This window comes from Macrobrachium nipponense, chromosome 47 (genome assembly GCF_015104395.2).
Source record: "Macrobrachium nipponense isolate FS-2020 chromosome 47, ASM1510439v2, whole genome shotgun sequence".
In the NCBI taxonomy this organism is placed as follows: Eukaryota; Metazoa; Arthropoda; class Malacostraca; order Decapoda; family Palaemonidae; genus Macrobrachium; species Macrobrachium nipponense.
The window spans coordinates 24,955,736-24,971,602 of NC_087222.1; the positions used below are offsets into that span (position 1 = coordinate 24,955,736).

The 15,867-nt window shown below is 38.1% G+C and overlaps 1 protein-coding gene across 1 annotated transcript; it reads right to left on the minus strand.

The window, feature by feature from the left end:
- Window positions 1-5,417: 5,417 nt before the first annotated feature.
- LOC135204480 (uncharacterized) lies at window positions 5,418-10,339 on the minus strand. The gene is made up of 5 exons (XM_064234658.1): window positions 10,175-10,339; window positions 9,890-10,054; window positions 7,600-7,671; window positions 7,209-7,358; window positions 5,418-6,249 (listed from the first exon to the last, which is right to left on the minus strand). The coding sequence occupies exons 1-4, from the start codon at window positions 10,284-10,286 to the stop codon at window positions 7,279-7,281; spliced, it is 429 nt and encodes a 142-aa protein (XP_064090728.1). The 5' UTR covers window positions 10,287-10,339; the 3' UTR covers window positions 5,418-6,249; window positions 7,209-7,278.
- Window positions 10,340-15,867: the final 5,528 nt, after the last annotated feature.

The following is a 15,867-nucleotide window of genomic DNA, read 5'->3' on the forward strand; positions in this document are numbered from 1 at the left end:
TGACAGGATTAATATATATATATATATATATATATATCTATATATATATAATATATATAATATATATATATATATATATATATATATATATATATATTAAATTACACACGAGTCTGTCCAAACCCACGAACATCAAATACGAGAAATGTGAAGAGAATATCTAATATAAAAATATAAAGTTGTCAAAAATATAAAAAAATAATGTTTAAACAAATTAAAATGTAAATTGAAGAAGAGGAACGATGGAATGACGTCAAACACGTACTACCGTCGGGATCGTTCTGAGGGAGAGACTCAGTAGCAGTGTTGCCACTGGATCCGCATATGAATTCCGTCTGGTTCCGACTGGTGGTAACGAAAACGGCCTTTAAACGGGTATTTGTGTAAACTTGACTTTCATTTCATGGATAACTAAAGGAAATTAGAGCAGCTATAAATTGCATCCCATTCATATTGAATGGAGCTGACAAATGTCATGATGAAAATGAATGTAATTTTCATCACATAACATCCATCACTCTAACGAAGATGATTTTATATTTTTTATACATTAAAAAAAATACATTAGAAAAATACATGTATATATATACGTATAGACAACAGTATATGAACGAGATAAAAAATGTTGACATAACAAAGTAGATACAGCACATAACACATCTTTAGCATGGAATATTTCAAACAATTCTTAAGTATAGCCTCTCAGGCTACCAGATTCTAAACAATAATAAATATTTGGAGCATTATAATGTAAGGTCAACATATAACAATAAATTAGTGACTGATATAACAGAATAGATAGACTGTAACAAAAATAAAATTTTCTTTGGCAAAAGATATTTCAAATGTCTCCCAATTATTACTTACAAAAAAATGCTAATATTAAAGGCAAAAAACTTTTCAAATACTGGTTACTGATCCTAAAGTATGTCTTCCTGTTCTTCCTCACCATTCTCATGTTGTTCTGGGCTTTTTTGTACTACCTTAATCATCTTTGCAGTAAGTTCGAATTGCACACAGCCATCCTCTCTCTCTCACGGTTTCCGACACAGTTGCGAAAGCTGCTTGGGTCGAGGTGGAAAGCCTGTTCCTAGTTTTGGTTTTATCAAATTCGTCTTCGAAAATATTCTTTCGCCATCTGCATTTGACGTGGGTAGGGAAACAATATTCAGAGCAAAAGTTTGAATTCTGGTTGGCCAGTTTCATTCTTTACATTTGCAAGATAAAGGAAAAATGCCTCCGCATTATTTGATGCTTTTATATCCTCTGGGATGTCTACATTAGGTATATGTCTCCATTCATAATCAAATTTCTGAACATCACCTGAATATATTAGTGGGACCTCCAGGACTAACTCGGACAGTGTTAGCATACTTAGTAATTTCTTATACAATTTTCGACAGATAGTGTACTGCATAACTGCAACAAATTCCGAGTTTAAAGAAAACCTCTCCTTTATTTGAACACAAGCTGTTACCATGAACTGTCGACACCTGCTTTTAATATCAGCAATCATTATCTCATTTGCAGCTATATTCGGTTCTTGGAATGATTTGTGAACATTAGCACCTAAGAGTACTTGATTCAAACGGAAGAGAAGTAAACAAAACTGAAATGACAGAAAAAAATAAGGAAAACAAAGAACAAGATAAAAGTATGGATGCAGAGATACTCATTGATATTACACATGAGGCAATCAAGCAGTATACACACGAATAAATAATTTACAACATGACAACACAAAAGAAAATCCCGAAGAGGCTCTACCCAGATCTGCACACTGATGGGAAAGAGGAAAAAATAGACAAGAAAGACAAAGTCTGCAACCTTTTGAAAAGAGGGAATTGCAGATTCGGAGAAAGATGTTACTACAAACATCCCAAGGTATGTCACAACTATGAAATCTATGGTAAATGTGCATACCTAGATGGCTATGAGGATGATTGCAGAGATCTACATCCAAAAATATGCAAAAACCTAAAAGAAGGAAAAGGATGTAAGTTCGACAAAAAATGTAAATATATGCACACTGTAGCCATAAATCAAAATCAGTTAAATAATCAATCAAATAATAAAATCCAAAATAAGAAAGAAACAAATAAAGAGAGGAGCAAAGAATATGAGGTGAAGGAAAAAAGCAAGCCATCACCGCGATATGGTGTGTCAGCAAAGAATTTCCAAGCTTCAGCTCCAAGATACAGCTCAAGAGATAAATACTGTATTTACGATACAAGAGGATATTGCAGATACGGAGAAAATTGCAGTTTCAGACACAAAATGAATAATTATGATGAAGGAAGATAAAATATTATGGAAAAGTTGGATTTTTTAATATCAGAATTTCTGGAAATGAAGAAAAGAACAACATACCAGAACAGGAAAGAGACGTAGGAAAATCCTCATTATTACCCATACTAAATGAAGGAGAAAACACGCAAACCATCATAGTGATGAATGTGCAGGGTTTAGTTACGAGTAACTCAAAAAGAAAAATAGAGTACTTAGAAGAACTAACCCAAATTGAAAAGAAAATAGATATAATGAATATAAGTGAAACCTGGTATTCCCAAGAGACTGGGAATGACGATCAAATAAAATGGTTCCAAACTTATAGATCAGATAGAAAAAATAGGAATCAAGGGGGAACTGTGACATATGGGAAAGACAAAAAAACAAGGAAAATATATGAGAAATATAGTAACTCAGAATGTGAACTAATAGCAGTAGAATTTGAATCTGAAAAATTAATGAACATAGTAATATATAGACCCCCTAATACTAAAGAGTTTGACATAATAATAGAAAAATTGGATGATATATGTAGAAATCACAAGGACTGGACTATTCTCCTATCTGGAGACTTCAACTTTCCTTTCGTAGACTGGAAAGAACGAATAGGAGATTGTGGATGTACTTATACATATAAAAAAGAGAGTAATAGTAGTGCAGAAGATAAGAGGCAATTCGAAAAGCTATTAGATATGCTACTAGAATACAACATTCAACAAATAAATCACCTGCCAACAAGAAAGGAAAATACTTTAGACCTAGTATTTGTGAACGAGATGAATTATGTTAAAGAAATAATAGTTTATAATGCGAGTATTTCAGACCATAATGTCATAGAATTAACAGTCCATTCCAAAGCAAGTGAAAACAGACATAAGCAAGAAAATTAATGAAAAAGTGGGAAGGATATGGAAAATACAACTTCTACAGTAAAAATATAAAATGGTCAGAAATAAATGAAAAATTAAACAAAGATTGGGATAACATTTTCGTAAGTGATGATATAAAGGTAAATATGGAGATATTATATAAAATATTAGAGAAAATAGTGGATAGATATATACCGAAGAAGAAAAGTAAACATCAGTTATGCATATCAAGAGACAGAAGTATCTTGTTCCAGAAATCAGAAAGTGGTAAAAAGGTCTTGCAAAAGAAAAAAATGCATGGAAAGTGATAGAACTAAAAAGTAAGATAGAAAATGAAGAACAAAAGATTATACAATCAAAAGAAAATGAAAAACGGGACTTGGAAGAAAATACCCTAGTAAATATCAAGCAAAACCCCAAACTATTATACTCGTATGCAAAAAAGATGAATAAAAGAAGAATAGAAATAGGCCCTCTAAGAATTGAAAGAGATTAACGAATGAAAAAAGGAAATATGCAACATATTGGCAGAACGATATAAGAGAGAATTCACTCCTAGAATTGATAATGAAGATAATGATATAGAAGTAAGGGATGAAAATAGTGAATATTTAGCAGACATAGATATTAATGAAGCTGATATTGTGCAGGCTATTAATGAAATTAAAAATGGAGCTGCAGCAGGGCCTGATGGTGTTCCTGCTATTTTGTTAAAGAAAGTAGTTCATTCTATCGCAAAGCCACTTGCAATATTATTAAGACAAAGTGTAGATACAGGCAAGATTTATGATGAGCACAAATTAGCATATATTACCCCTACTTTCAAAAGTGGATCAAGACTAGAGGCAAGTAATTATAGGCCTGTGAGTCTAACATCACATATTATGAAAGTGTATGAAAGGGTAATGAAGAAAAATATTATGAAACATTTAATAAAAAATAATTTGTTTAATATAGGACAACATGGTTTTGTACCCAGAAAAAGTACACAAACCCAATTGTTAGTCCACCGTGAGAACATATGCAAAAATATGAAAAGCAGAAATGAAACAGATGTGGTTTATCTAGACTTTGCAAAAGCTTTTGACAAGGTAGATCATAATATATTAGTGAAGAAAATTAGAAAACATAATATAGTGGATAAAGTAGGAAGATGGTTAAAAGAATTTTTACACAACAGAAAACAGATAGTTATTGCAAACGATAAGAAATCAGATGAAGCTAAGGTAATATCTGGTGTGCCACAAGTGTTACTGCATTACTGTGTTATTATGATTGCAGACATAGACAGTAATGTTAAGGACTCGGTAGTGAGTAGTTTCGCCGATGACACAAGAATAAGTAGAGAAATTACTTGTGATGAAGATAGGAATGCGCTACAAAGAGACCTTAACAAAGTATATGATTGGGCAGAGGTAAATAGGATGGTATTTAACTCTGATAAATTTGAATCAATAAATTATGGAGACAGAGAAGGAAAGCTATATGCATATAGGGAACCTAATAATGAGACAATCACAAATAAGGAAGCAGTTAAAGACCTTGGTGAGATGATGAATAGGAACATGTTATGCAATGATCAAATAGCAATTCTATTGGCAAAATGTAAAGCAAAAATGGGAATGTGTTACGGCACTTCAAAACAAGAAAAGCTGAACACATGATTATGCTTTATAAAACATATGTTCGTAGTCCACTTAAATATTGCAATATGATATGGTACCCACACTATCAAAAGGATAAGAGAACGCTACATGATAATTCTGGCATGGAAACAGATAGAAAGAATAGCCGAAAACATCATGGAGCTAAATATATCAGAAAGAGCAAGTAGAGGTAGATTAATAGTGCCCAAAACTATACCAGGAAAAATAAGGAAAGCACACAGGACATTAATCCACTATGCACCAGCATCGATAATGCAGCGTCTATTCAATGCGTTGCCAGCTTATCTGAGGAATATATCAGGAGTGAGCGTAGATGTGTTTAAGAATAACCTCGACAAATATCTAAGCTGCATCCCAGACCATCCAAGATTGGAAGATGCAAATTATACCGGAAGATGTACTGGCAACTCTCTGGTAGACATTAGAGGTGCCTCACACTGAGGGACCTGGGGCAACCCGAACAAGAAGTAAGGTCTGAAAGGTAAGGTCTCTCTCTCTCTCTCTCTCTCTCTCTCTCTCTCTCTCTCTCACACACACACACACACAGCTAGGAATAGAACATAGAAGATAATCAAAAGCACTTATAGTTTTATATAGTTATTTATTTTTAAAGTGTCCATGTGTATATTGTCACATTAAAATCAAATGTACACAAACATCCAGTTGCGTTTCATCAACGATTGATTAATGTATACATTCTTTTAATAATGACTAATAGCTTGGAAAACTGAACATGTAGGCCTATACTACAACCTGAACATGTAGGCCTGTACTTCAACCTTTGCTTGGCTTTACCACACAATTGCTTTAGATTTGATTTAAAATATGGTATACATTTAATTCTAGGTAACGACAACTCTATATGACTAGAAAAAAAACTGCATTTGTTTAAGGAGAAGTCAGACAGCACTAGGCCTAGTTATAAACAAGGGTGATGGCACGAATTTTAAAAGTGAACTTATAGTGAAATAGGGATCAGAGATTATATTTAGCTTAAGGTGAGAGCCACTCTGTAATTAACTGGAAATAAAACACACACTTAGACTGTTAAAAACTCTAGTGAAACGATCACACAGTGAAAACACTATTATAATTTACACAACACTGCGGTTGGCTTTAGACCAACTCACACACACACACACAAACTCAAACACACTGTTGTAACTACAGTAATAAAAATGTAGCCCTGTATTCAATCATGAACTGAAACAAACATTATTAAGTTAAGTGGGTGGGACAACACACTCAATTCTGAATTAAAACAACACTATTAAGTCGAGACTTATTGAGCGAGACAATAATGAGACAGATGGTTTCCGGTAGAAATCAGCATCACAGCTGGGATCTAGGTTAAGCAGCATCACAGTTGGGTTCTGGGTAATAGCAGCATGGGTCTAGGTTGTAACAGCATCACACAGGTGGTTCTGGAGGGGGAGAGACAGAGAGAGAGAGAGGAAAGGTGACACTGTGTTAAAAATGACAATGCAATATGTCTGGCAAAAAAAAGCACTAAAAATGGCACTAGATTAGAACACAGATTCTCCCAAAGCCTTTTCACTTCTTTGTCTTTTCTCTGAAACAGTTTAGTTACAGAAATCTTCATCAATTTCCTTCAGGGATGAAGTTAAATCAGAAAATTGGTTGTTTGAAAACAAAAGCTAGAGGTGTGGAAGCAGCCCCCAGATTTCATGACCTAACCTGACATAATGTAACCTTTTGGCCTTACCTGGTTAGAGCTTATAATAGAGGTTTCTTTCATATTTGCCTTCCCTCCCTCATGCAGCTCAGGAAATGGTGGTATAAAAACCAGTCACAATCCCTCCTTGAAGTATAGATCATAGCACCTCTGACTGTTGGGTGCATCAGACAAGGTGCACATCCTCTCCTATTTCAGCCTATGCGGAGTAAATCACAAGATAAGGCTGCGCGCTTGGGGTTTAAGGGAAGTTTTCTGTGCTCTTCCAGTTCTCAGTATGGGCTGCTTGGCTGGAAAGGACACAAAACTTGCTAGCCAGCTGTCTAAGTCTCAGAGATACACCCCACAGTGAGGTGGATGCTATTCTGAACAAGTGCCTGAAAGCAGAGCTGTAAGTAAAGAAGATTTGCTATACAGCTCTGCTTTCAGGCACTTGTTCAGAGCAGATCAGGTTCCTTGAGAGTTAGAGGAACAGAGGAAAGTGCTATACGCCTTGAGACTTTGGCTGCTGTGACCAAAACTCCTCTTGTGGTGAGGCATTGTTCGATAACCTCCTGAGGCTTAGGGTTAACAAGGCTCAGGTTCTGGTGGCAACGACAAAATCTGGGCTGCTAAAGAGCAGTATCGTCCCGGCACGGAAGAGTGAGAGAGAGAGAGAGAGAGAGAGAGAGAGAGAGAGAGACCTACCTTCGGACTAATAGAAGTTTCTTTCGCACACAAAGCACAGTCCATCGTTACAGATATGGTCCTCAACAATTCAGGAATCCCATTTAAGCAATGAATAACAGTTCTCACTCCCTTTCTCAGTTATGGTGCCTGAGGTCACTGACATGTTTCCTGTGGGAGGAAAAAAAGATGGAAACAGTCTGAGTTTCAGTCCATAAATTTGCATATTGGTTTATTAGCATCAGCAGAGTTTGAAAAGAGTAACATAGATTGGTCGCTTGGTACGTGCTCGGAGCTGCGAACCATGTTCCAATGTTGTTTCGTGCCGTAGCTTTTTCCTACTTAGTGTACGCGCAAAGCGAATGACTTAATGTTCCAGTTTTGTTTGATATCTTAAAGTAATTGCACATACCATTGACATTCATCCACACTGGATTTGCTGTGGGGCCCTCTCGGTAGAGTCCGATCCAGTATCTTGCTCCCTCTGTCCAAAAGAAAAGTTTTATGAGCTATGATTTACACGAAGAACGAGTGTAGTTTGAAGAACAAGTTGTATTTATACTTCTGAGAATTTTGCATCATCAAGTTATGGTTATTGGATGTCTGGATAAGCAATGCTGAAGCCTTCGTTCCCTCCAGAAACGGCTGAGGCCTATATCAGTTAACCCCATATAACGGCAGACTACAAAGACGGTTCAGGAAAAACTTTAACAACATGGTCTTCAAATGAGTCTAGAAAGCAATAAACTGTGCTCCATAGTCTAACAGTCGTGCCAGAAGAGCCAAGAGTTGCTAGAAACAGTCGCCTCTTCTGCAAGCACTCGGAGATTGGCTTATTTCCGCTGAGTAAGCATGGAAAGAGCTGGTGTCATGCATTATGATGACATGTATAGGGAAGTTTGCCTGTTGTGTCTGCAAAGTACTGTTTACCAATTGGACTCTCGCTGCATTTGTTAACGAAGAGACAACGTAGCCGGAATTTTGACTACAGGAGTAGGGAGCTCGTCAGCAAGCAAAGAGGTGCTCTGCTTTGTGGAGTAGCGGGGCAGTGTAAGGACGTGGTCCGGTAGCCCTTGCGTAAATGGGAAGAATCCCTAAGGAATGGACAGCATATACCGTAATACGTCATGGGTAGTGATCACCTTTATCTCTCCATGTGTTTTCTTTTAGGTAATTGTATTAAATTTGGTGTTAAAAATGTTATGGAATGTGACCAAAGTATTGTGGTTTTGTGTTGATACTTTAATTTTGGTGTAATTAGTGTTCTGTCATTGTAAGAGACTTTTTTCTTTTGTTTTCTTCTAGGTGTTGACCGCAAGTCACGTACCGACTATTTTGTCCTGGTCTATTTAATTGCTTTATACGATGCTGTGTGTTAATGTATTAGTTACGATTGTTTATTAGTTTGCATTTAATTGTTAGTTAGCTATTATTTTGGTTTATGTTAAGTCTAAGTTTTTTAAATATGTATTAATGTTTTAAGTCTAAGTTTTTTAAATATGTATTAAGGGGGAATGCACAGACATATCATATACTTCCCATGGAGACAGAGTCCGAGCGACAGCTTAAGAAAGCTGATAACTCTTTTCTGGGATGGTGTGACATTAAGATGCTTACGAAGCAGGTCAATGGTCATCCTGTAGGTATGTGAGTTCAAGAGAAGGTGACTTTGAAACCAGTTGAAAGCAGTTTCTGGGTGTGGACGAAGGGCGTGAGTTTGTCTGTACGTGTACGAGCTATGTCCGTTCTTAACGGAAGGTAACTAGGCAGAAGGATGGAGACAGTTACGGGGAGAAAAGGCAAGATGCCGGGATAGCTCTGCGAAAGTTATATTTGTTTCAGTGTTGACATTCTAAGCTACAATGGGTGAGTTATTGTGATTTAGCCAAAGATATGGCTTACTCTGTTATTGACATTTTGTAAAGATGTTCTATTTCATTTAATCTTTTGACTTTGTCGTTACAATTGTGTGTGCTCACTAGTGTGTTCTCCTGTCTTTTAAAAAGGCGGATCTAGTGGAGGGGACTAAGTGTCCTAGTGGAGGGGTCTAAGTGTCCTGGTGAGGGGACTGTGTTTTGGAGAAGAGATAATTGGTGTGTGACTAATTACTGATTAGGACTATTAATATACCGGGGGGTTGTCTGTGAGACTTGAACTATGAATTATCATTCTATTAATTTATCCTGCAAGAACCTGAATTATTCAATTAGTACTTTGCTTTGAATAAACGTATATTTTGCAGCTCCGACTCTGATTTGGTGACCTTAGATAATGGAGTGGAGGTTGAGAGAGAGAGAGAGAGGAAGGCTATTGCCAGTGATCGCCTTGAGAGAGAGAGAGAGAGAGAGAGAGAGAGAGAGAGAGAGAGAGAGAGAGGGGAAAGGAGCTGTTGGGTATCAGGAGAGAGAGAGAGAGAGAGAGAGAGAGAGAGAAGGGACAAAGTGTTACCAGTCCGCCTGCCACTCTGGCTAAACGCATACCAAAGATGAGAAATACGGGGGCAATGCTCCCGTGTTTATAAATATATTTTTAAAGAAAATAGTTTCCTTTCTGCAATATTTACCATTGTCTTGTTTATGAACCTTTTATGAAGGGAACGGTCTACTTTACCCTAGTGAATTAAGCCATAACAAGCTTTAACTGTAAAATTCACGTGACAGGTGGCCTAGTGCAGGTGTTACAGAACTGCCTCAGGGACTTACTAGTCTGATACAGGGGAGCCGTCACTTCGTCAAGCTTTGGGGTGGTTTCCAGAGTAGCCAGCTGCCCTCCTTCAGCCTTGCAGGTGTTCAGAGCTGCAGAGAAGTTACTAAGCACCGAGCAATGCTCCTTGTAGAATCCGTATTGGCCCCGTGTGTAATCAGGCTCTGAAAGGGAACACAGCTAATGAATGGAGAGTGTGCGTCGACAGACACGTTATAGCTACATCACGAGGCATTTAGGTCTAAGGCAGGAGTAAAAGATTCTGGTGGTTTTCCTCAACTTACTGAACCAGTAGAAAGTCGTGGCAGAGGAGATCCCTGGGCCTGGTTCTTGCAGTTCCAAATGGCCAAAGTAGGTCACAGAGATGAGGCATCGCGATGCGTTGCTTTCCGCCATCCTGAGCCATGTGGTGCTCGTGCAGTTAATGACCAATTGGCAAAAGTTTCTACACTGACCTGAAAAGCAGGTGTTTTAAATAGCAGAGATTATAGGTCTACAGGAACATTTCGCTCAAAGTGATTTCTGCTGGAAGCGAGAGCAATCTTACTACCTTTCTCAGCCACAAGTACTCTGGAATATTGGAATGTAAAATTCACTAAGTCTAGATTAAGTTTTAAAATCTCACCAAGTCCACATTAAGCTTAAAACTCTCACCAAGTCTAGATTAAGCTTAAAAATCTCAGTCTACATTAAGTTTAAAACTCTCGCCAAATCTAGATTCAAGTTAAAGCAACAGAAAAATCAGTGAAACACTGAGTATAAAAGAAAGTAAGTTGGTATCATCATAAACTTTTCCAGATTCTATAAACAAAGCCTCTTATTTCTAACAGAGAAACAGATTAGTTTATACACTTTGAACCTCTACAAAATCTGAAGGTACTATTTGCAATAAATAGCCGAATTTTGTACACTGAGATAAGCCACAGGTTCAAAAGACTATAAACAAACAATAAGAAAACTGGTGTTAAAACTCACAGGGCTTCTCAACTGTGACATTGTGCTTGATGTACTGTGCTGGCATGACCTTCCCAGTGAAGATGGTGGTTCTCATCACGTCATAGACACCGTTGACGTTTGATGTCACCAGGTTGTATAACATTCCCATGGAAAGCAACGTCACCAGGATCATTGACGCTGCCCTCATCTTGTCTGTCTGAAGATTTCTGGGGACCTGTTGAGGGAGTTAAAGATGGAAGAAGTCGTCTTTTGGATATGGTGTACGCGCCACAACAGAATAAGAACGGTAAGTCCGCGCACAACAAAAGTGAAGCCCTAAGTATCGTGAGGATTCAGAAAATAGGCTTTTTTTGTGCCCTAATCTGACCCCATTCGGAATATATCTCAAACACTGCCTTCCCACAATCCTCTATATTATTCCTTCAGGGTATCTTTGTCGTCAGGTCACCTATCACAACCAACCTTCCTTGATTTCTCTCTCTGTTCATGTAGTCGGTGTGTTGAAGTTTTTGTGGAGGTATGGTCCACAGGAACCTTACCCCAAAAGTTATAATGGTGCACCAGAATACTAAGGCTTATAGACACACACACACACATAGACAAGGTGATTATAATGATATAGAGGCACCTGACCCTCATGATGAACTATATTTCCATTATAGCCTCCATAAACTAGGTTGCCAATACACAAAATTACAGGTTGGTAGCAAACACAATCTTTAGCTCGGTTGCAAGTCAAGTGAGAGCGACCCACTTGATCCAAATGATTAGTGATTATGACTGGAGGCATGCATGTATATTAAAGGAGAAAGCATATGTGTTGGTGAATTGTAAAACCTTGGCTTTTTTCGCTTAGAGACAAGAGAGGGCCTGGCAACAAGCCTTCCTCAAAGGCTTGCTGAAATGAAAGAATTGAATTGATGATTATGCATTGTGAGGCCGGAGAAGCTCGGGGTTGCTATGTGATTTTTAAGGTGTGTCCGGATATGTGCATGTGTTTGAGTGTGTAATGATGGGTCCAACCGCCCGACACTGGAGAGAAAGGACACTCCTGAGATAAGCGATAAGGACGGTTTGGAGGACTCGGGGTTGAGGAAGCCCATCGAAAGATGGGTTCATGGCATTATACTAGAGAATGGGATTCTCTAAAGACATGACTATGTAAATGTAGTAATTAATAATTTGGGAGTTTGGGAGTGATTACTTAGTCTAATTCAGGAGAATAGAATGACAATTTACAATCTTTTTGTGGGTCAGACTTACGAGAATTCATTAGCCTAGCTATATCCTAGCTTGATATCGTTTGCAGAGAGATAGTCAGCAACTAAAGGTAAGAGAGTTGTCACCTGTTTTGTTATTGATTAACCAGTGCTGAACGGTCAAATATGCTCGGCAATAGGTGGTGGCAGTGACTAATTAAAAAGCTTTTTATAGGCTGTAGGTACATTTCCGAAGAGACTGGTGCTAGTTAGGCATATATTTTTTTGGGGAAAAGGGCTATAATTATGTCACAGGCAACTTGGGGTTTCTTTGCTGAGTTAAGGGTTTTAGTGTTCGAGGCGGTGGGTGTCTCTCTCTGCGTTAGGGTCAGTGTAGTTAGCTAGTGCTTTGTGAAAACTGGTGTTCCGATGTTTTGGGAATCAAAGTTTAATTTTTTGGCATATTAAAGTGTTTACTGGGTGTGGTGAATAAGTTATGGACATTTGCAATGGGTATACAATTTTGGGTTTTGGTCATATGAAGTTGTGAGTGTAATTTCGTTGTTTCCTTTCTTTCTTTTTGTTTCTCTTTTTATTGGTGATTAATTTGCTCAAAGTGTATTTTTGTTTTGAAGTCTCTCGAGATTTGATGGATATTGGGGAGTTTTTGTAATAACAAGGGCGAGGATTTTTTGGTTACGCCTTAGAGAGAGAGAGAGAGAGAGAGAGATAGAGAGAGAGAGGCGAGTGACTGAGTGAGAAAGGAGAGAGAGAGAAGGTCAGTTGCTAAGCGCCTGGGAGAGAGAGAGAGGCAGACGGGCGGATGATTTGCTGAGTGAAGCAGTTTCGTTCTTGAACTCCCTTTTTTTTTTGTTATCTCCTCCCTGTTTCTTTATTTTTGTGTGTTATTTTGGCGTGACCTTGTACTGTATATAGCAGCTGTTTATGGGGTGATTTACTGGGCGCAGTGCATGTTTTTTTTTTTTATCTTTTATTGGGGGATGTTTGTATTAATTTTTCTGGATTGGGATTTGTGTGTATATAAATACATTAATGTTATTGAGGTCGGGAAATATCATAAAGCATAAAAGCTTTCGTAAAGATAGAAAAATGCTGGACGCAAGTGGTAAGACGACTCTGCTTCATCACATTACAGATGTTAGTGCATGCGTGAGACCATTTCGTGGGATTGTAGATGGAGTTTTTTCGCAGCCAGTACAAATCTTTATTGAAGGTGTCAATAATTATTTAAGCGCAAAAAAGATAACAGATGGTGTAGAGGCATTTAGAGAGGCGACAGCTCTGTTAGATTTCAATAAGGGTGATCTCTCCCATCGTTGCAGGGGTTTTCAATTTGCAAAATGTCGAACCTAGGCTGATTTGCAAGCCTTTTTAAGAGCAGCTTATGGCTCAAAGGAACACGAGGATATGGTGAGAGATCTCAGAGGGCTATATAAGATACAGAAATGCACAACTAGCCTCGTAGAACATGGTTCAAAACTTTTTGATTCAGTGTCAGAATGGATAGAAAAATTGAAAACATCTAAATGGGTTACAGGAGGTAGTGTCTCACTTGACAATTTACATAAACTGATCCATTTTGCAATGCTCTTGCACGATTCACCGGACGCAATAGTGGATAGTTTTGATGAAAAGATTGAACCTACATCAGACGAAGAATTAATTTATGCCCAAATTGAGAAACATATGTCTAAATGTCCCACTGTAGATAGTACATTTTTTAATGGGACAGGCCCGAGAGATAGGGTGCAAAGAGACAGAATTTTCTTCTCCCCATTTGTGTGCAAAAGTTGAATAAACAAAAGATTGATCGATCAAAGGCAACAGCAGTTGCGTTGCTTCAATTGTGGTAAACCAGGGCACCCAAAGAAAATGTGTAGAGTTAAATATTGTGGAATGTGCAAGAGTGCGGATCACTATTGGCAATCTTGTCCATCTCAGATATGGAGTGATGATAATATGAGAACTTCCCACATAAGAGGGCAAAGGGATTGGCAAAATTTTTGGAAGGCCGATCAACAAAAAGGGTACAGGTGATTAGTACGTGCCATTGTGGTCTCGTGAGGGACGCCCCAGACCCCAGGCCTATAGTTTATGCAACAGTGGAGAACGTTGATATCCCAGTATTTATAGATACTGGCACTAGCGTGAACTTGATGGATCACAAATTGTATCAATCCATGTTTTCCCATTACCCTTTGAAACCCTCAATGGAGACAGTGTGTGATGTGCAAGCCCATAGATTAAACGCCCTGGTTTGTGTTCAAATACAGTTTACTTTCGGTGACAGAGTATTAATAGAACCATTTTTGGTTATAAATGGGGTTGCATTGGGCAACAGACTTTTGCTGGGTCATCCTGCATGTAGGAGACACAAGATTTTGATCCATGCGGGTGTTAATGGGATAACAGTTGGAATACCTGGTGTTTTTCTTCCTTATGAGGACGTGAATAGAACTGAGGATATGGAGATTATTGGAAAAGGGGATGTGTTTGGCGATGCTAATGGTGATGATACTGAGGTTGTAGGGAGTGGTAATATTAAAACCCACACTGGTGATACGGGGAATAACTGCGGTGAGGCTATGCGGCATATTGGGGTTCACGGTGGTAACAATTTTGGTGAATGTGACAATGATATTATGGGTGGTGATACTGATACTAATACTGATGTTATTTCTGATACTAACAATGGGGTAGATGTAATGAGAACCAAGGGTGGTGATGTTTATGGGATTGTGGAAAGGGGAGGTACTAACCACTAATACAAAGGTGTTTTATCAGAGGATGTTGTTTTAATGCCCAATTCAAAGACACTGGTATAGGTCAAATTGAGGGAAGTGAGAAAACCTGCAGATGTGTGTGTTATTGAAAATAGCGAGAAGCTAAGAGGGATTATCAGCACGGCATCAGTGAACAGTGTATCTAAAAATTGGGTTACATGATTAGAATTATTAAACTGTAATGATACAGTTAGGAAATACCAAAAGAATACATATGTATTGGATCTCCAAAATTGGAGTAGTGATAGTGGTTCAGTGGCTATCATAGAGGGGAAACCTTAGTTTTCAGAGGCAGAAATGCAATCAAGGATACAAATATTTAGAGAACATTTAGCTAATGCGGATTATAGTGAGCGTGTTGAAGCGATAAGCGAGCTCTTGGCAGAATTTGGGGATACAGTAGCCTTACAAGGTGATAAATTGGGGTTGACTAATGTGTTAGAGCATAAGGTAAATTTGGAGAGCAACACAAAACCTATTTATATTCCTGCATACCGCATACCTATCAAAATCAGAGAACAGGTAGAGAAAGAGGTCAATAGATGGGAGGAAGAAGGAATCATTAGGTCTAGTGTGTCTCCCTACAACTTTCCCTTGTTAGCAGTGCCTAAGGAGGACGGTTCTGTCCGTGTATGCGTCGATTTTAGACGTTTAAATGAAAAGGCAATCCCTGACCGTTATCCAGTCGCGTGCATACCAGATCTTTTTGTTGAAATCGGGGGACATAATTTTTATAGCTCAATTGATTTGGTGCAGGGATTTTTGCAGGTCCCTCTTAGCGAAAGTAGTAAGGAATATACAGCTTTTTCAGTGCCCAAGGGACACCATGAATTTACGCGAATGCCGTTTGGTTTATCGGGCAGTCCGATAACTTTTACCAGGTTGGTAAATACAGTTTTGCACGGGTTATTGGGTAAAAATGTTTTTGTATATATGGATGATATTTTAGTAGCCATAGAAACGATCGCAAAACATCTGGAAGTGCTTACAGAAGTACTTAGGAGGCTTAGATTAGCG

Bases quoted from the DNA above. Each gene is read 5' to 3' on its own strand.
- LOC135204480 (XM_064234658.1), bottom strand. From the start codon at position 10,286: ATGGCGGAAAGCAACGCATCGCGATGCCTCATCTCTGTGACCTACTTT. The intron at 7,672-9,889 runs GTAAGTCCCTGA...TCTTTTGGACAG, and splicing joins GGCTCCCCTGTATCAGACTA to AGGGAGCAAGATACTGGATC. The intron at 7,359-7,599 runs GTATGTGCAATT...TTCCTCCCACAG, and splicing joins AGTGTGGATGAATGTCAATG to GAAACATGTCAGTGACCTCA.